This window comes from Octopus bimaculoides, chromosome 1 (genome assembly GCF_046866305.1).
Source record: "Octopus bimaculoides isolate indiv1 chromosome 1, ASM4686630v1, whole genome shotgun sequence".
Classification (NCBI taxonomy): domain Eukaryota; kingdom Metazoa; phylum Mollusca; class Cephalopoda; order Octopoda; family Octopodidae; genus Octopus; species Octopus bimaculoides.
In genome coordinates, this window is record NC_142928.1 from 104719522 (window position 1) to 104742021 (window position 22500).

Below are 22500 nucleotides of genomic sequence, written 5' to 3' on the forward strand. Positions count from 1 at the left end.
TAAAAAAAAACTTCAATAATAACAACATCAACGAAGGAATAAGATAAACAGAATTGCTAAGTAAACTTGATAAAACAGAGCAAAAATACAGAACAAAACATAGTTATATAAATGTCTTATCTGTTTTCAACTCCAATCATTTAAGCATCTGCATACAAGTCTAACACCAAAGCATATCAATTGGGCGATTTACTGCTATTTCGTATTTATTTTTTTCAATTCTATCTTCAATTCTCTCCTTCCTCTCTGCCTATCTTGCCCTCACACACAAATATACATGCACACATAAACAAAGATATATTCACACACAAACATACATGTATGTGTGTGCACAAATAAAATCAAATGGTTACTTCACTGCAGAGAAAAAATTTTAAAATTTTAAAAGTTGTCTAATATAAATAATGTATGTATGTGTGTAAATACATGTGTGTGTAGAGGTATGAATATAGATGTCTTTATTTGTGTAGATGTAGGTATGTACATAAATGTATATATGTGTGTAAATGTGTGTGTGTTGATTTATGTAACTATATACATGTATGTAGATGTATGTATTCCCAAGATATCAACTATACTTTTTAAATGTGTGTGTGTATGTATGTCTGTAGAGAGAGAAAAGAAAGAGATGGTGAGAAACAAAAAGAGAGCATGAGAGAATAAAGTTACAGAAAAAAAACCCAAAGAATACAAACAAATGTGTAAGAATTAAAAAGCAGGTGATGGAGGACGGATAGCAGAAGTGAATGAATGAGTGCAAGAGAGTAAAGAAAGAGCTATGGAGTAGTAGAAAGCAGTCAAAATTCATTGTTATTCATTTATTTATTTTCTGTTTCCCAACCATTTCCCCATTCTTGCATGAGGAGGGGTGTCTTTTTTGTTGGTTCCATTGTTTTTCACAGCTGGATACCTTTCAACTGCTAACCACTCAGCTGTGAATTAGGAATGGAATCGTTTTTTATTATCATTGTCATTATTATTATTATTATTTCTCCCACAGTCAGACAAACTGAAACAAGCAGGGTTATGTTACTTTGTTCAGAGACATTAGGCAATGATTGTTATTATTTTAGCTGCGTGGCTAGCTTTCATTCAATGAACTTATGACCAAAAGCATTCTAGCCATGACCATCCTGTCTTATTGGACATCAAGGATTACACGACAGCATTGCTAAATAAGTCCATCCCCTCATTAATATGGGTATGTGTGATTTGGTTACTATTTCTAGCATACTGAGTAGTCACATAAAAGCTGATTCATTGGCTTGTGGTGGTAGTAGCTGTTAGTATTGATGTAAAGCACGAGTTCATCCATCATTGGATAGGCCTAGTTTAAAAATTCACTCTTATTTCTAGCAGGTTGAGCAATCATTCAGAGTAGCAATCTACAGCCAGGGCTCTGTGCATTCCTGGATTCCATGAGCTATCTTTTATCGGTTACTTGTTTCAATCACTGGACTGCAGACATGCTGGAGCACTGCTGTGAAGGGTTGTCGTTGAACAAATCACCTCCAATATATTTTGTTTTTTTAAGTCTGGTACTTATTTTATCTTTAGTTGAATTGCTAAGTTATGGGAACACAAACAAACCAACACAAGTTGTCAAGTGTTGATGAAGCGGGGATATGCAAACACAATCACATAGACACACATATGACATGGTACCAAACAATTTCCATCAGCCAAATTCACTCATAAAGCGTTGTTTGAACCAGGGCTCTGGTAGAAGATGCTTGCCAAGGTGCCATACAAATGCAAAATAAGCTTCTGAACTGCTTGGCCATACTTGTGCTTATATTCAAAATTTCAAAAGGTTGTGGTGTAAACTATATAGTTGTTGTATATATTTTTCAAGTGAAGGGAAAATGAGTGTTGTTGGTTATTTAAGCCTTTAGAATTTAAACCAGCCATATCCAGTTAGAATATTCTACCTCTTTTATGGTCAAACTGGCCACATCTGGCCTCTCACACCAACACCACAATGTCATTCTAAAAATTAGCAGTTACCTCTTCAAAATCTCAAAGCTAAGAATAAATAAGTACTACTTCTGACTGAATAATGTGAACACTAAAGGGTTAAATCAGATTACAAAGACAAAACTTTCAAAGGTTTAGGGACCATGAGAAAATTCATTTAAATAAAAGGGCTCCTAGATAGCAAAATGGTAGGGAACCACTGATGTAGGGACTCCATCACTGACTTGACAATGATTATAATGAGACTTGAATTTATGATTAAGAAGCCAGTATTCAAGTACCATAATCTCACAGTTATAATCACTAAATAGTTTTTTGATGACAACATTATGATAAATAGCCATATGATAAAATAAAAAAATATCCTTTTTATCCAGTTTGAGTTTCCAGTATTATCTTGCCATAATTTGTGTTATTATTTTTTTATATATATATTTCAAAGAATGTGTTTAAATTGCATCTAGTAGTGGGGTGTGGGGTACTGGTTTAGGAGTTCCAGGGTCTTGGAGTGTGGAACCACTTCTTAGCCACTATTATTTCACAGGTTTACTCTGACAGGGTCCTAGATATGGATTAATTAGCAATTCAACTAGGCAGATGGAGCTTGTTACCTTGGGAGGATCAGGCCACCTAGGGAAAGGAAAACTGACTCCAAATCTCTGCTGCCTTCTGACCATACCCAACTATGGGAAAGATTTTGAGAGTAAACCCTGAGCTAAAATTGGAAGTTGGAGCCCCTGAGGCAGTTTGATGTTGTCTACAACCTTTGTCTGTAAACTCCTGTGATGACAATGGTGCCAAACTGTAATGGCTGTGCTGTTCCTTTGGATCCATCAGTGACATGGAAAAGAGAAGCATACAGCATGCATAAAACCCTGTACTTGATACCATACTGCCAAGTGCTTGGATCCTATGAAACATCCTATACTGGAGAGATAGTCACAGACAACACCGTTCCAGTAGGAAAGACAACTAGGACCTTTATCCATGGTCATTAATGACAAATAGAGGCCATAGAGATTTGATATAATGGTACTGAAATATATGCAGTCAATATTTCAAAATCAGATAAGGTGGCAAGCTGGCAGAATTGTTAGCATGCCAGGCAAAATGCTTAGTGGGCATTTTGTCTGTCTTTACATTATAGCCCTTGACCTTACCAGCTTCTGTCAAACTGTCCAACCCATGCCAGCATGGAAAACAGACAGACATTAAATGATGATGGTGATGATATATATATATATATATATATGTATATATATATGTATATATATATATAAGGATATTATTGCAAACAATAATAACCTTATATATATTCTTATAATTTATTATTCACTTCAATCACCTTTTTAAATTTGCTGTGGCATTAAAAACGGTCATCACGCACATTGTTGAGATGGCCAGTTTCTATGACCCTCGGGTTAGTAAGACTCACTGATGAGAACTAAGTGGCATTTTCACAAAGTTTGAAACTGATGATACAGGTATGTCTGGCTTTTCAATTTATGATTCTTTTTGTTATTGGTACAGGGGCATAGAATTTCTGCTCATTCCCCTGATTTCAATTAATGTGTATCAGCAAAAATTTGCAGTTGTAATCGTCTTCTGACTGGTATTTTTAGTGTGCTGGTGCTACTTGTAGCACCCTTAATTATTAATTAATAATTTTTTACCTTATGGTATTTTTTTATGCATGCTATGCCACTTGATATTACTGTAAATAATAATATCCTTATATATATTTTTATAATTTATTATTAACTTCGATCACTTTTTAAAATTTGCTACAGCATTAAAAATGGTCATTGAGCACATTGTTGAGATGGGCAGTTTCTATGACCCTCGGGTCAGTAAGATTCGCTGATGAGAACTAAATGGCATTTTCACAAAGTTTGAAACTGATGATACAGGTATGTCTGGCTTTTCAATTTACAATTCTTTTCATTATAGAATTTCTGCTCATTCCCCCAATTTCAGTGAAAATTAGCAGTTGTAGTTGTCTTCTGACAGCTACTTTTAGTGTGCTGGTGCTACTTGCAGCACTCTTAATTATTAATTAATATATATATGAGAATTATTAATTAGTATATATATGAAGTGATATCAAAAGTTCCTGGATTAGTTATGTTTAATAAAAAATAATTTATTTATCTAAGTTTTAACATCATCTCCTTTGAAATAATCACCTTGCACAGCAATACACTGGTCTCAGTATTCTTGCCACTTTTGGAATCTGGCCTGAAAGTCATTTTTTGTAAGTGAGTGGAGGACCTTCAATGATTCATTCTTGATCTTGACAACAGTGTTAAAATGGTGATGTCTGAGCTGTGTTTTCATTTTTGGGAAGAGATGGAAGTCTGCAAGAACTAAATGTGGTGAATAGGACGGGTGTGGAAGTGATATCATGTTGCTTTTGGCGAGAAACTCATGAGTGAGGAAAGCTCAGTGACAGGGTGCATTATTGTTGTGAAGAATCCAATTTTTTGGGCCCCACAGATCCAGTTGTTTTTGATGAATGCCCTCCCTGAAACACTTCAAAATGTCACAGCAGAACTCTTGATTGACGGTCTGGCCCTGGGGAGTTGAAATCTCAATGCACAATACTGTGTGTGTCACAAAAAACGATGAGCATGCTCTTGACTGAGCTGTGGCTCTGTCATGCCTTCTTCGGTTGTGGACAACTGCTGCTTCATCTCAGGGTCATACTCGTAGACCCAACTCTCGTCACCGGTGATGATCCTCGACATGAAGGATGGGTCATCAGCAGCATAATGATAGAGATCTTGACAGACTTTGACTCAATGTTCTTTCTGTTCAGTGGTCAGCAGGTGGGGGACAAACTTGGCAGAGATATTATGCATGTTCAATTCAAAGGTCAAGATTGCCTGCACAGACCCATACAACAGACCAACAACATCAGCAATGTCGTTGATTGTCCTCTGACAATCCTCATGCACAAGCTGATGAATTTTCTCCACATTTCCAGGAGTGATGCTCATGGCAGGTTTTCCAGAACACTCATCATTTTCCAGGAATGTTCTTCCACTTTTGAAGCACCAGTGCCACTTAAAACATTGCGTATAACCCATTGCTTTGTCGCTGTAAGCTTGCCAAAGCATACTCAATGTCTCAGTAGCAGACTTCTCAAGTTTAACACAAAATTTCATGTTGGCTTTTTGTTCCTGTCTATAACAAAATCACAGACTACAGTAAAGACGTGATCACAAAAACACAGATTTCACAACTTGTGAAGTAATCACAGGGATATCACTCAGCATACTGCCTCACGAAGGTCACTGCTAGCTCTCACTGCACATGCAACTTTCAGTTTTTGTTTACCAGGTCCACTCACAAGTCTTTGATTGGCTCAGGGCTATAGTAGAAGACACTTGGCCAAGGAGCCATTCAGTGGGACTGGGCCTGGAACCATATAGTCGGGAAGTAAGCTTCTTACCACACAGCCGCAACTTTGAACTGAATCCCCTAAGAGCATGAAAAACCTCGTTAGGTCTGCTGGTATTTGAACTTGGAAATGTAACCAGACCATAACTATTTACTGTAAGTTACTGACCGACTCTTAGCATATCATGCAATGTCTTTTTTTCTTTCTCACTGGGTAACCCAGTAATTAAAATGGAGAAAGTCAGTTGTGAAAGATTTATACTTATATGTGTATGAGTCTGTATAGCTGTGCATGTATGTGTGTGTGTGTATGAGATTTTAATATGCTAATTAACTGAAATGAACTTTTAAAAAATCAAAAAAAATCCCAAAGTATAAGGAAACTTGAATGAAGATGTTGATGGAGATGACATTTTACTATAAGTTAGTAGTTTATCAAGACATCACAGACAGTTTTTCCTCTTCTTATTTTGTCTTTTCTATTTTCTTTCTTTTTTTTCCTTTTCTTCAAATCTGCAATTTATTATACACTCCTGGGTCCAACTCTTTCCCATAAAAATATAAGCTTGGTTGGGTGGCAGAAGGATAAAACATAGGAGGATGGTAGAAGTGTGTGAAAACAGCAGGGATTTGAAAACGTCAGGTGGTGGGGGTGATGTTGGTGAAAGCAAGTGTAAAAACATGATGCTGGTGGCATGATAGTAATGTATAAACATGAAGCGATAGTGGCAGTGGTGACAGCAGTAGAAAAACATGTGGTGGTGGTGGTGATAATAGTGTGAAAACATGTGGTGATGATAGTGATGATAGATGTGTAAAAACACAGTAGTGGGGATTTTAATAGCAGTGTAAAAACATAAATGATGGTGGCGGTGGTCATGGTAAGAGTGCTATGAAAACATGTGGTGATAGTAGTGATGGTGATCATAGTATGAGAATAATTAGTGGTTGTGGTGGTGATGATAGTAATGTGAAAAACATGTAAAAAACATGTGGCTGTTGCAGTATTGGTGATACTAACACGAAAGCATGTTAAAGGTGATTTTGAAGTTGGTGATAGTAGTAAGAAACCATGGAGTAATGGAGGTGGTGTTGGTAGTAAGAAAACATGTGGTGATGTGATAGTGATGGTATTAGTTGTAAGAAAACATATGGTGTTGGTGGTGGAATTGGCAGTAAAAAAAAACATGCGATGTGGTGATGTTAGTGACAAGAAAACATGTGAGGGTGGTGGTGTTGCGTGTGAAAAAAAAACATGTGGTGGTGATGGTGTAAGTAGTGAGAAAACATGGTGGTGGTGTTAGTGGGGAGAAAATGTGATGGTGGTGGTGGTGTTAATGGAGGGAAAACGTGGTGGTGAGATGTTGTGTGAAAAAAATCATGATGAAAACATGTGGTAAAGGCATTAATTATGGTGTGACAACATGGTGGTTTATATATTAAGGGAAGACAAAAACAACATTTGAATATTAGTAGAGGGAAAACAAATGAACATCCATTTTTATTATTTTGGTTATGGTGGAAAAAAAAAAAAAGCAAAACAAATTCCATGCAACATTTTTTTGCATTCCTTTATGTTTGTCATGAGTTCAAACCCAGCCAATGCTGCTCTACATACTTCTGGGAGTTTGATAAAATAAATTTCTGTCATTGGTTTTATTGAGCTGGCTATATCAACCTTCCAAATCTCTGGTCCTAGTCCTGTTAGAGTACTAGGGATTCCATAATCAAATATAGCCATGAAGTATGAACACAGTCTAATGATCAAACCATTAAAAGAATATGGTGTGTACAAAAGTATAGAGTAACCCATCAGATTAATATAAAATTGTTTTGGTTGTTAGGAAGGGCATCCAGTTCTAAAAACCATGTCAAAACATACACTGAAGCCTGGTGCAGTTTTTACCTAGCCAGCTTCTGTCAAACTGTCCAACCCATGCCAACATGGAAAACGGGCGTTAAATGATAATGGTGATGATGGTGATATATATCTTGCTTCCCAACCATGTGGTTTTGGATTCTGTCCCAATGCAAGTGTTTTCTACTCTAGCCCTGAGCTGATGAAAGCCTTGTGACCAGATTTGGTTGAATGAAACTGAAAGAAGCCTAGCACCCAGCACACTCAGTAAAGTGGTTGGTGTTAAGAAGGGCATCCAGCCATACAAACCAGAACCTAGTGCAGTTTTCCTGCTTGCCAGCATGGAAAACGGATGTTAAAAGATGATGATGATATGTATATAAATGAATGTATATTAAAGTTTGTGTGTGCATGTATGCAACCATGCCCAGATATCATGTGACAACTGTAAATTAGCATCATTGTCATTCAAGTGAGGCTGTTCATTTCCAGTGTTTCATAAAAAAACATGACAAGTAATGGGAAAATATCATCTTGCTTGGAAACAAGTGAGGGTTGGAAACAGGAAGGGCAGCTGGACATAGAAATTTTGCATCAACAATTTCTGTCTGATTCATGCAAGCATGGAACAGTTGACATTAAATGATGATGATGATGATGATTGATCAACAGATGATAACACAATAAAAAAAAAAGAAGAAAATTCAATAGTTGTGTAAAGTATTTACATAGATCTCTAAACAAACAACACACACATACACAACCGTATATGTGCAAACGGATACACATTCATATGAATAATAGAACAAATAACCAGAAAATATTGCAGGCTGCACATAATTTCTATGGGATTAAGAATATAAGTTTCATATACTTACCTATAGAGGTACAAAAACACAGCACTGACAAAACTAAATATCAGCACCTACAAATAGAATACAAATAAAAAACATGTTAAATATATATATATATATATATATATATATATATATATATATATATATGATGTAATTCTCAAATAAACATCAAAAAAGCACAGTTCAATAAAGGATTCAATACATTATATATGCAGAGGGTGTATTTTTTTTTAATCAAAGAAGTATGGCTTTATAGGGACGTCACTGCTTCAATAGATATTACATCTCATCACACAGGTCAGAAATAAATGTTGCAAATTCACAACATGAATATATATATATATATATATATATATATATATATATATATATATATATATATATATATATAGGCAAAAAACAAAACAAAAAAAGCAAAAAATGAAAAAGAAGAGTAATAGACCAAATATTCACATTCATTGAGGAAAAGACAGAAAGATAAAAATAAAAAAAACTTATAGAAATATATTGAAGGAAATATTCAAGAAAAATGCATCTTCTATCTTTTCTTTTACTGGTTTCAGCCATTGAATTGTGGCCAAGCTGGGGCACCAACCTGAAGGGTCTAGTCAAACAAATTGACTCTAGTAGCTGTTATTTTAAACCTGGTAGTTATTTTGCCAAACTATTTACTTACAGTGATGTAAACAAACCAACACCAGTTGTCAAGTAGTAGTTGGGGACAAACACAACCACAAATATATGCATACATGGTTTTGATGTATGAGGATCTGACAACCTACACTTTCTTTGTCAGTCATAATGCTTAGGTCAAATGTGACATTTGAGTCTTGCAAAGAAGCCTGCAGATGTCCCAAGTATGAGGATTACAGGTCAGTGCAGGTGGTATATTTGCAGCCCCTTTTCTCTTTTGCCTTGCAGCCCTTAGCCTGTTAATGCTGATTGAAACAAAATCTCTTGTGCCATTTTGACATGACGATCTCCATTTTGCTTGCTCCAAGGCTGCTCAAAGGTGTTGTGAGCTATATTGACTGTTGAGAGGTTACTCTTCAGCTTGTCCTTATATTTTAACCATGATTGACCAACATTCCTGTGCATGTAAAAAGCAGCGTTTGAGTGTGGTTGATGCCAGTGCCACCTGACTGGCTCCTGTACCGGTGGCAAGCAAAAAGCACCATTTGAGTGTGGTTGATGCCAGTGCTGCCTAGCTGCTTTGAAAGGTTTTCAGAAAATCCAGTCACATTTTCGACATGATCGCTTTGAGGCCACCTTTACAATACTAACAGTAAAATATGCATTAATTTTATAATGTGTTTTTTTTTTATTTCTTTGTAGATTGCTTTATACCATGGTGGTTAAACTCATATTGTTTTTATCATTTGAAAATGAATTTAGATCAGACCCACATCAGAACTGCACGCTATAAGAATTCAAAAGAGGCTTTCCAGCAATAGAGACAGTAAGAAGTATTCGTTCTGCTTATGGAAATGAAGATTTCCCTTAAGTTTGATGTCTAAGTTCTGTCACTGCTGAGGTTCTGAAAACTGCATTTGAGGAAAACACAAAACAAACTGCACAAGAATTAGAAAAACAGTTTGATTCAAGTCACACTTTGATCAGAAAACACCTTCATAGGTTAGGAAAAGTGTCTAAAGTTGGTCAGTGGATCCCTCATATTTCTGGCTGTTTCTTATCTTATTGGAAGAGATGCCCTCTGCTTGTCATTGAAAAGCAGACTGTCTACCAAATCTTTCTTGGGAAGAATAGTTCCAAGTGATGAAAAATGGGTTCTTTGTAATCATATCTGATGAAAACAACAATGGTTAGTACTCTATGAAAAAGGAGAAACTATTCCCAAACCAGGACTACACCAGAAAAATATTATTCCCTGTGTTTGGTTAGATATGAAGAATATTATCTGCCATGAAGTGTTAAACCAAAGCAAAACAGTATTGTCACCAATTGGAAGCATTGGACAAAAATTTTCTGAGAAAATATCCATCATTGGTCAATAGTAAAAGGAAATGCAAGACCATATATTTCCCACATCACTTAGGAAGAGAATATGACACTAAACAGAGGTTTTTTCTCATCTTCCCAACTCTCCTGACCTTGCTCTAGCTGACTATTATCTTTTGAGATAATTGCAACATTATTTAGAAACCAAAAAAGTTTATTCACTGTGAAAAGGTTAAAAATGATATTGAGTGTTTCTTTGCTTTGAAACCAGAAGCATTTTATGCCTGAGGGATCAACAATTTGCCATATACATGAGATTATGTTATCAATAATAAAGGGAAATATTATCTTCATTAAATATAACAATTAAGACTAAAGAAGCATTTGTGTGTTTCCCAGCATGAAACACAACATGACTTTCTTTCCAACCATATATATATATATATATATATATATATATATATGCACAAAGCAAAAGCAATGTAAATTGAGATTAGGTGAAGATTGCTATAAAACAAATGAAAACAAGTTCATATGCGTAAGCTATAAAAAAAAATAATTGAATGTATTGGGTAGAAAATTGCATATAAAAAGTATTATTAAAAGTGATAAAAATATGAATTGCTCATATCTAAATTGTAATAATAATAATACCTCTATGCATCATAGAGTTCACATCTTATATCACATGAATTTATTTTACTTTGACACATATGAACATATATACACATGTGCATGTATGCATATATATGTGTGGGTGTGTATACATATGTGTGTGTATACATATATAGATATGTATGTGTGTGTATATGTATACATACATACATACATGTGTGTGTGTGAGTGTGTATATATATATATATATATATATATATATATATATACACATATGTGTGTGTGTGTAGGCAATTATGCGGATAAACAAATTAAATATAACAGCCTGGGTTTGATATATAAAATATATGTGTATACACGTTAACAGAAAAAAAGCAAAGACTGAAGATTTTCAGATGATGAATATTTAAGTATAAATATATAGATATTTATATATTAATAGATCAAACTTATACAGGGTACAAATGACAAAGAAATTTAAAGGGGAGGAGGTAATGTGTTACAAATCCAACAGCTGTTTCTGGAGGCTCAGAGATCCATCATAATGTTGGTAGACGTAGCTCACCAGAATTTGCAGCCAGTAAAGGAAGCAAATAAACATTGGATAAATTAAGCCTACGTCATCAAGGTAGAAACAAATTCTTACATTTCAGATCATGATGCAGATAAGTTTAAAGGTGGAATACGCACACATATGTATAAATATGTGTGTGTATTCATATATATGTATGTGTATTTAAATATATATATATATATATATATACAAATATATGTGCATTTGTGTGTGTGTCTGTGTGTCTATATGTGTAAGCATACCTGCATAAAGATACTGCTTAATTTTTAAATAGTATCTGTTTGTGTATAAATATGTGTAAACACTATGCACTTGTCTCTGTGCATAATATGTGTATATATATAATGTTTTTAATTTAGATATAAACTGATGTCTTCTTCATATCTAAATGCAAGAAACATTAATAAACAAAGAACGAACTCAATATATGGTGTAAAGTTAAGGTAGCAAGCTGACAGAAATGTTAGCATGCCGGGTTTAAATTCCACCAAGGTTGATGTAATTGACTTATCCTCACCCCGAAATTGCTGGTCTTGTGCCAAAACTTGAAATCAATATATGGTGTAAAGCCAGATATTTATTTTAAGAAAGTGGTTGATAGGCGTAGGAGTGGCTGTGTGGTAAGTAGCTTGCTTACCAACCACATGGTTCCGGGTTCAATCCCACTACGTGTCACCTTGGGCAAGTGTCCTCTACTATAGCTTCTGGCCGAACAAAGCCTTGTGAGTGGTTTTGGTAGACAGAAACTGAAAGAAGCCCGTCGTATATATGTATATGTATATACATATGTGTTTGTGATTGTTCCCCCACCATCGCTTGACAACCGATGCTGGTGTGTTTACGTCCCCGTAACCTAGCGGTTCGGCAAAAAGAGAGCGATAGAATAAGTACTAGGCTTGCAAAGAATAAATCCTGGTGTCAATTTGCTTGACTAAAGGTGGTGCTCCAGCATGACCGCAGTCAAATGACAGAAACAAGTAAAAGAGAGGAAAAGATTGAGAATCCCAGTTTCTGCTGAAGATACTTACTAAAACTGATAAACCTGTCAGGTGAAACTTTTTTTTATAAAATATGTGTAAGAAGAATGTGTAGTAAGAAGCTTGCTTTGCAACCACATGGTTTTTAGTTCAATCCTACAGTACTGCTTCTGGGGCAAGTGACTCCTGCTACAGTCTCAGGTCAACCAAAACCTTGTAAGTGGATTTGGTTGACCGAAACTTAAAAAAGCCCATTGTAAACATACACAAACACATGCATGTATGTAAGTGTATGTGTCTTGGTATTTACCTGTGTTCCCACCACTTGACAACTGGTGTTGGTTTGTTTATGTCCACATAACTTGGCAGTCTGTCAAAAAGACTGACAAAATGTGCTGGACTTGAAACAAAAAAGTACTAGTGGTTGATTTGTTTGACTAAACCCCTTTAAGGGTTATATATATGTATATATTTATTATTCTTATACAACAATGTTGTTGACAGTAACTTCAAAATTTCAACCAGCTAAGCTATCGTCAAACTGTAAAATTTTTTTTGTTATAAATGATAGTAAAAACAAGCATTTATATATATGTATGTATGTATGTATGTGTATATATATATATATATATATATATATATATATATATATGTGTGTGTGTGTGTGTATTTATGTATGTATGTATGTATGTATACACACATACATGTATGTATGTAGGTATATATATACACTGGTTTTAGTATATATGAAGTAGGGTTAACAAGGTTTGCCACTGTCATTATTTTACTCTCCCAACTCCATTATTTTCATTACCATCCTTACCAGCTGTATTCTTTGGGTGCTGTTTTTACAAGATACAAAAGAAAGCAATGTAATCACGAAGGGAGTTAAAACAACTTGCAATACGAATCATGCATTTGTTCACTTGTCCTTCCTGCTTCCTTCTCATGTAGAACAGACAACATGCATTTCACTGTTGGAAACAGCAGAATCACTATGTAATAGATAGGTGTTTTGAATATTTTATCGCCACCACCACCACCACCAAATTTATGACACCCAACAACAAGCATTAAACACTGTGACTATCACCACAGACAATTGGCACTACTACTGCTATGCTCTCGGTTATTATTATGACTTTCCCCATTGGTACCTTCTCAACGAATTCTTTGGCTTATCCTCACACCAAATATATATATGTGTGTGTGTGTGTAAATATATATATATAAGTGCAGGAGAGGCTGCGTGGTAAGTAGCTTGCTTACCAACCACATGGTCCCGGGTTCAGTCCACTGCGTGGCACCTTGGGCAAGTGTCTTCTACTATAGCTTCGGGCCGACCAAAGCCTTGTGAGTGGATTTGGTAGACAGAAACTGGAAGAAGACCGTCGTATATATATATATTTATGTATATGTATGTGTGTGTGTATATGTTTGTGTGTCTGTTTGTCCCACCCAACATCGCTTGACAACCGACGTTGGTGTGTTTACATCCCCATAACTTAGCGGTTTGGTAAAAGAGACCGATAGAATAAGTACTAAGCTTACAAAGAATAAGTCCTGGGGTCGATTTGCTTGACTAAAGGTGGTGCTCCAGCATGGCCACAGTCAGATGACTGAAACAAGTAAAAGAGTATATATACATACACACATATATAAATCGTCATCATTGATGATTTATATATACGTATATACATATAAATATACGTACTTACACACACACTCACACACAGAGACATCAGACTCAGCAACAATACCCCAGTCTCGCACCATTTCCGCTCTACCCGTCATTCTTTAAAACACCTGTCAGTGTTCGGATTGTCCTTGTACAGGGGGCATTCGGACTCCCGTCGTTGCTGTGAACATGAATTAATCTTCTCTCTTCACTCCTTTGCACCACATGGGTTCAACTCTCCTCCCGTCTTCATCTAGCCCTCCTCTTCTCTCCTTCTCACACCTACTTCCTCCCACTTACCTCTCCTCTCTTGCTCTGACACCTACTTCTCTTCACTCCTACCCACCTTCTCCCTTCATCCCCTCCCTCGTTACCCCACCCCTACACATTTCAACCCCACCATCCCTATACATCCCACCCTACTCACCCTTGCTTCCCCCACACCCCAACACACACCACCATACCACACCACACCACCCTGTGCACACTAACACTGACCACTTCCCAGCACCCACACCATCATTCACACACCTACACATGCACAGGTCAAAGTCACCAGCCCCTTTCCACACGCACATACACACTCTCACATATACACGCACATGCATCTTCGTCTTGGGATCACCACTACTTTATTATCTCCCCTTTTTACTAGCTCTCCTGTGTGACACCTCTGTTTGGCATTTGCCATGATAGATCACTAGCCACTAAACCTTTTTTATTTTCTCTCCCTGTTTATTTCTGTGTTCCTTTCTGTCGAAAAGCGTAGGCTCGAAACGTAAAAGATTTTCTCACTTCCTGAGCGTTAAACTAATATGTCTGTTTGTTGTTCACACACCCGTCTTCATCTCTTTGTAAATTCTCACTATACATACATATATACACATATGCAAATACACATATAAATATACCACACACACACACCACCTCCCCACCACCACATATACATATATATATATACATACATACACACTACTTGGATTAACAGGTTAGTGATATTTATAACCAACCAGAATGAGATGATAACTATATAACTCTAATTACATGCTATTTTTTTATGTCTGGGTGAGAGTCATTCTATTGCAGACACATGACCTCTATTAGGTCAAAGAGAAAGGTTACCAAATCCAATTTTAGTACATTTATTTTGACAAGAGAAAACAAAATTCTCTAGAATGGATTTATATTTTTTAATTCACATTTAAATACATGATAAATTGATTCACAAACCTATCCAGTCACACATTTTCCCACAAAAACTCCTACAAACAGTGGTGAAGCATAAAAAGCTGAGATGATATGGTTAAATAATGAGATCCAATGGCTTTGTGAGGGCAATTCTTCAAGGAACTATACGAGGGGGTGTTGAAAAGTTCCTGGCTTTGGGTAAAAGAAAATAAAGGAGGATCAGTTAATTATGACTTTATTCAAGATATTGCCCTCTCAGATTCAAACACTTATTGCAGCGGTCCTTCATTTTTTCGAAGCCCTGTAAAAGGGCTCTGAAGCCAGGAACTTTTCAGCACTCACTTGTAGATGGAGAAATAAGAAGAAATAGACAAAGGAAAAGATGGATGAATGGACAAATCCAAGCTCTTGTACACTGCCATGACATATGGAGAAGACTGGTGTGCAATAAAGATATGTTTGTGTGTGTATTTTGTTGGTAAAGAGTATGTTTACATACACACAGTTTTTTAAAATCCTCTAACCTTGACCTTAATAAAATTCACACTAACAAAGTCTCTCTTGCATGGAAGACAATATGAAATACAGACACTCTTTGAATCAACAAAATGAACTTGACAAGAAACAAATTGATTAAATTGATGCAGTCTACATATAAACAACCCTAAAACTAATAAAACAAAACACCTAAATATACACTTCACCAACAAATTTAATGAAAGCAAACACTAGGTCACAAAAATATCCAGCAAAGAGGCATAAAAATAACAGCCAGTCAATGAATATGGCAGAAAAATCATGAAAAGACACAAAAAAGAGGATACACTCACAACAACAAAGATAAAAAAACTACCATACTTAGTTATAATGGTAATCACCTAAAGATTGCAGTGGCATGAAACTTCAGTTGTGTGATAAACATTTAATTTAAATAAAATATGTATGTGTGTGTACCCACACATACGCACAAACATATACATAAATATATATAAAGAGACTAGCTAGTTCCTGAGTCATTGCTCATCATCAGTCTGTATAAATCTCTCTGATCTATGGATGCATCTATGGATGCTGGCTTTGCTGGCTGGAGGTGGTTATCTCCCCCTTTGTAAACATAAGGATACAGGAAATGTGTCAAGGCCGACAGGAAGCGGTGCTTCCTAGGGCTAAATAACAATAGTATTTTTCCCTTTCATGGGACTGTCACATTAAGTTGACAACATACCACCACTTTATCATGTTACTACTGTATAAACCTCTGAGAGATTTAGAAATGTATTATTTCTATAAATATATATGTATACATAAAATATACAAAGTGTAATATATATAGCTCATTGTATGCATGTATGTGAATGTGAATGTGTGCACATATATATATATATATATATATATATATATATATATGGAAAAAATGAATAGAAATGGCTTTTCTGGTAAATTTTCCACTTTAATAATTATATATTTCACCTAATAATCTAGAAACCTCTCATTATTAAAGTCCAAAAATTATCAGAAAAGTCATTTCGATTCATTTTTTCAAATATGTAATACTGTACCAAGGACTCCCTATTTCCTATTCTACTATGTATATACATATATATATATATATATATATATATATATATATATATATATATATATATATATATATAAAGAACTAGAGGAGAAGTTTCAGGTGTCGAAGCAAGGTCTAGAATTGAAGGGCCTTAAAGTAATTCTAGCAAAAACCAAGTAGGAAGGCAGACAAAGCACAAATCCCTTCGGGTAGATGGCCCTGCTCAATCTGTAGAAAAGGCGTAGGTAGAAACTCCATAAGATGTACCTGATGCAAGCTATGGACACATAAGAGGTGCATCAATATTAAAGGAAGGCTAACTGGGAAGATAGTTTTTGTGTGTGGCAATGAACAGGGGCAATAAACACTGAAAATGTGCAGAAAACAGCTTCCATCAAATGCCAGGGGGAAAAAACTAGTAGTTGATAGCTTTTGTTACCTAGGTTACCAAGTTAGTAGCAGAGGTAGATGCTCTGAGAGCATAGCCGCTAGAATAAGAATAGCCTGGGCAAAGTTCAGAGAGCTCCTTCCTCTGCTGGCAACTAATAACCTCTCACTCAGGATGAAAGGTAGACTGTATGATGTGTGTGTGTGTGAACTGCCATGCTTCACAACAGTCAAACATGGGCCATGACTGCTGAGGACATGCATAGGCTTGAAAGAAATTAAGCTAGTATGATCCGCTGAAAGTGTGAGTGCCCTGAAAGAAAAGTTGGACATAAGAAGCAACAAATGTGGTGTGCAAGAGAGACGATTGTGCTGGTATGATCATGTGTTGCGTATGGATGAGGACAGTTGTGTGAAAAAGTGTCACTCCCTAACAGTGGAGGGAACCTGTGGAAGACGTAGACCTAGGAAGTCCTGGGATGAGGTGGTGAAGCACGACCTTCGAACTTTGGGCCTTACAGAGGCAATGACGAACAACCGAGACCTATGGAGATATGCAAGCGAAGTGAGACAATAACCATGGCCTATGCCAGCATAGCATAATCGGCCCGTTTAAGAGTACTCTTCAATCATTGGGCAATAAACTGTGCTTGAAAAGATCTGTTGAGTCAAGTGATATCATTGTTAGGGCCAATGCCAGTACTGCCTCACTGGCACTCATGCCAGTGGTATGTAAAAAGCACCATATGAATGTAATCAATGCCAGTGCCACTTGACTGGCTCCTGCACTGGTGGCATGTAAAAAGCACCATTTGAGCGTGGTTGATACCAGTAATGCCTGACTGGCTTTTGTGCCAGTGGCACATAAAAAGCACCTACTACATTCTCGGAGTGGTTGGTGTTAGGAAGGGCATCCACTGAAGAAACCTTGTCAGATCAGATTGGAGCTTGGTACAGTCTTCTGGTTTGCTAGTCCTCAGTCAAACTGTCCAACCCATGCCAGTATGGAAAGCGGACGTTAAACAATGAAAGCTGTAAAAGATATTTTTTATTGAGTACATAAACAAACTGCTTGGGCAGTAGTGATGTTTGTTTATATCTTACGTCCTCCATAAACAACATGCCTTGCATCCTGGCACTTTGTCCTGCAAAGGCCAGGGGGTTAAAGTACTTTCCTTGAAAATAAGTAAGGGTTGGTATCCACAGAATACTGCATCAAAAAGTCTCATCTAGCTCATACCAGCATGTAAAAAGTAGATATAAAAATGATGTGTGTGTGTGTGTGTGTGTGTCTGGCTTGCCTGATGGCCCTGTAAACATCCATGTGGAATTCCAAAGTAGCAAGATCCACAAACCTAACAACCCTGGCCGCCCCATTGTCTCTGCTTGCAATTGCCCCACCGAACTCATTTCAAAATACCTCGACCATATCCTATCCCCGTTAGTTGCTGCCCTCCCATCCCACATACACGACACCAACCACGCCCTTCGCCTCTTCAATTCCTTTTCCTTCCCTCCCGGCCCCTCACACCTCCTCTTCACCCTGGACATCAAATCCCTATACACGGTGATTCCACACAACGATGGTCTCTCAGCCCTCCAATACTTCCTTGACCGCCGCCCTGACCCCACACCTAGCACCCCTACCCTGCTTCGTCTGGCAGAACTCGTCCTCACCCTCAACTGCTTCACGTTCGCCGGAGATACCTACCAACAGGAATCTGGGGTCGCGATGGGGACGAGAATGGGGCCCAATTACGCCAACCTCTTTGTTGGTTACATTGAGGCCCAAGTATTCTCCCAATTCTCCGGTCCGACCCCGGAACTATACGGTCGCTACATAGATGACTGTATAGGAGCCACCTCCCTCTCCCGCGAACAGCTCTGCCTTTTCATCTCCTTCCTCTCCAACTTCCACCCCGCTCTTGACTTTACTTCCACCATCTCTGACACCTCTGTCAACTTCCTCGACATCTCTCTTTCCATCAACCCCCCCTCTAACTCTCTCACTACCTCCGCCTTCTTCAAACCCACTGACTCCCACCTCTACCTCAACTTCTCCTCCTCCCATCCATTCCACACCAAACGAGCCATCCCCTACTCCCAGTTCCTCCGCCTCCGACGTTTGTGCAGCCTGGACCAGGATTTCGAGACCCAGTCCCAGTATCTTGCTCGTCTGTTCATGCATCGAGGATACCCCTCCCACCTTGTCCAATCCGCCCTCGCCCGCGCTCGTCGAATCGACCGCACCACCGCCCTCTCTCCTCCCCCACACCAATCCCCTAACCGTACCCCCTTCCCACTCCGTTTCCACCCCGCCACCCTACCCCTTCGTCGGAGGATCCTACGGGCCTTCCGTCGCCTCCAGCTCGATCCCACTACCCACCCCATTTTCCCCAACCCACCCCTATCCGCTTTCAAACGCGCCCGCAACCTACGCGATCTACTGGTCCGCAGTACCTTCTCCTCTTCCTCCCCACCCCCACCCGGCTCCTTCCCGTGCTCCAGATCCCGCTGTCACACCTGCCCCTTCATCACCAACACTACCTCTGTCACCGGATCGAACCTACAAACACTTCACATTCCACACAGTTTCACCTGCACCTCCTCCAACCTTATTTACTGCATCAAATGTACCCTATGCAACCAACTCTACGTGGGGCAGACGGGCCGCCGGCTGGCCGACCGTTTCACCGAACACCTAAGGGACGTTCGGCTAGGTTCGGACTCCCCTGTCGGCCGTCACTTCCAACTGCCCAACCACTCTCCCTCTAACATCTCCGTTTTTGGCCTCGCCCTGCACCATGGGTCCACTCCCTCGCGACTCCACTTGGAGCAACGCTACATTTTCAACCTTAATTCTTCTTTCCCCTTCGGACTCAACACAGCCTTCTCTTCCTTATGACTCTCCCCTTTACGTCCCTGCAACACTTTACATAATTTTTTTTTTTTTTTTTTAACCCCCCCCTCGTCCCCCTTACATTATATCCATTATTCTCTTGTTATTAGACTTACTTTTTTCTACTTTTTATCTCACCACTACCTACACGCACAAATACCCACACACCTTACATATATACCGCCCACATACATATACCGCCCACATACATGACAAACATACATACGCGCCCTCACACACACATAGCCGAACGCACATATATACACACACACACACCCATATATACGCGCACGCCTACATACACAGCCGCATACACATGCACACACATACACACAGGAGTGCACACACAAAATAACACACATACCTGGCACACATACGCACGCACACACATAAACATACACATACACACCCCTCACATACATAAAACCACACACACACACACATACACACATACACGACACACATACACATATACACACAGGCACACATACACATATACACACATGCACACACACCTCTCACATACACAATACTCACTCATATACATAACACATACGCACGCACGAAAACATACACAATATACACATACACGCACGCACAAAAAATATACACACACGCGCACACGGAAACACATACAGACATACATACACACACACACACACCTGTACCTAACACTCACAATCCCACACACACACGCACATCCACACATATACACACACACTCACACACCCACATACACACACTTTTCACCAACACTACACACTCACACAGACACGCATACAATCATACACACATGGGCATAAACAACACACGCATATACAATAGCAAACGCACGCACACACACGTACACAGCAACGCACATACACACAACATACACATACACACAAACACACACGCACGCACAGAAAACATACACATACACACACGCGCACATACAAAATACACACACACACGTACACGTACCTAACACCGACAACCCCACACAAACACGAACACACACACACCCAAACAACCACCTGTTGACCTTCTACCTACACTGTCTACAGCGTCCACTAACCAGTCCTGCTACTAATTTCTTCCACTACGTCATACACACACACACACACACAAACACACTAACAGATAAACCACCAAACCATGCACACACACACACACACACACACACATACATACGCACACACACGTTCTGTTATCACACACACACTCGCAGACTTACGCACGCGCACCGATATTTATCTCCCTTTTTCACTCTCCTATCTTAGAAAGAACTTTTCCCCCACTACCTCCTCTTCCGGTCTTTTCATCATGTAACCTCGTGGGCATCGGTACCATTTTCCTCTTTCTCCGTTCTTCCATTCTCCGAACTTTCCATCTTTCCGACGAAGGGCTACGCCCGAAACGTCATACACTCTCTCTTTCCTTTCCTGAGCGTCCAATAATACTATCCATATCACGTCCTCACTTTGTTGTTTTTTTGTTTTTTTGTTATTGTGTTTTTGAACTATATATATATATATATATATATATATACCTTGCTTACCAACCACATGATTCCGGGTTCAGTCCCACTGCGTGGCACCTTGGGCAAGTGTCTTCTACTATAGCCTCGGGCCGACCAAAGCCTTGTGAGTGGATTTGGTAGACGGAAACTGAAAGAAGCCCGTCGTATATGTGTGTGTGTGTGTGTGTGTGTGTGTGTGTGTGTATGTTCGTGTGTCTGTGTTTGTCTCCTCAACATCGCTTGACAACCGATGCTGGTGTGTTTACATCCCCGTATCTTAGCGGTTCGGCAAAAGAGACCGATAGAATAAGTACTAGGCTTCCAAAGAATAAGTCCTGGGGTCAATTTGCTCGACTAAAGGCGGTGCTCCAGCATGGCCGCAGTCAAATGACTGAAACAAGTAAAAGAATAAAAGATATATATACATATATATATATATATATATATACACACACACACATTTATATGTAGTACATATGTTTGTGTATGTGTGTATGTATATATATATATATATATATATATATATATATATATATATATATATATTACAAATTAAAAGGGTAAAGGATTATCAATTTATTAATTAATAAATCAATTAACAATTAATAATTTTTACCAAGCCCATCGGTATGAAAGCACCATTATTGGTGGAGAACTTATTTAAAAGCTCATATATATTTATAAACATAATTAAGGGATCAGCAGCTGATCCCTTAATTATGTATATGTATATATATATATATATATATATATATATATATATATATATACATAGTACGTTTGTGTTTGAATATATGTACACACACATGTATGTGCACTTTTAGAATTGGTTAGGTTTCAAAATCAAGGGCCACTTTGCAAATAACAGCAGGCATTCTTCAGACATGTATCATTCTTGCAATGAAAATTGGCCAATTCAACAAAAGGACATAATAACAAGGAATTTTCCTTCGAACAAAATTTGCAGTTCCTCAATGGCAAACTTTGTTCCATAATTTAGGGATCTCCTAGCCTGAGCTGCAAGTGTTGTGTAATCTCAAGTCATCCAACATATGATCAAAGGGGTTTAA

General features: G+C 38.1%; 1 protein-coding gene across 1 annotated transcript in view; it reads right to left on the reverse strand.

Annotated features, from left to right (window-relative positions):
- Nucleotides 1-22500, reverse strand: part of LOC106869501 (transmembrane protein 135) — a 466726-nt gene that overhangs the window by 90859 nt on the left and 353367 nt on the right. Inside the window, exon 2 of the mRNA XM_089355172.1 lies at nt 8116-8162. Within this exon, the coding sequence (XP_089211298.1) occupies nt 8116-8162 (47 nt within the window). The remainder of the gene's footprint in view (nt 1-8115; nt 8163-22500) is intronic.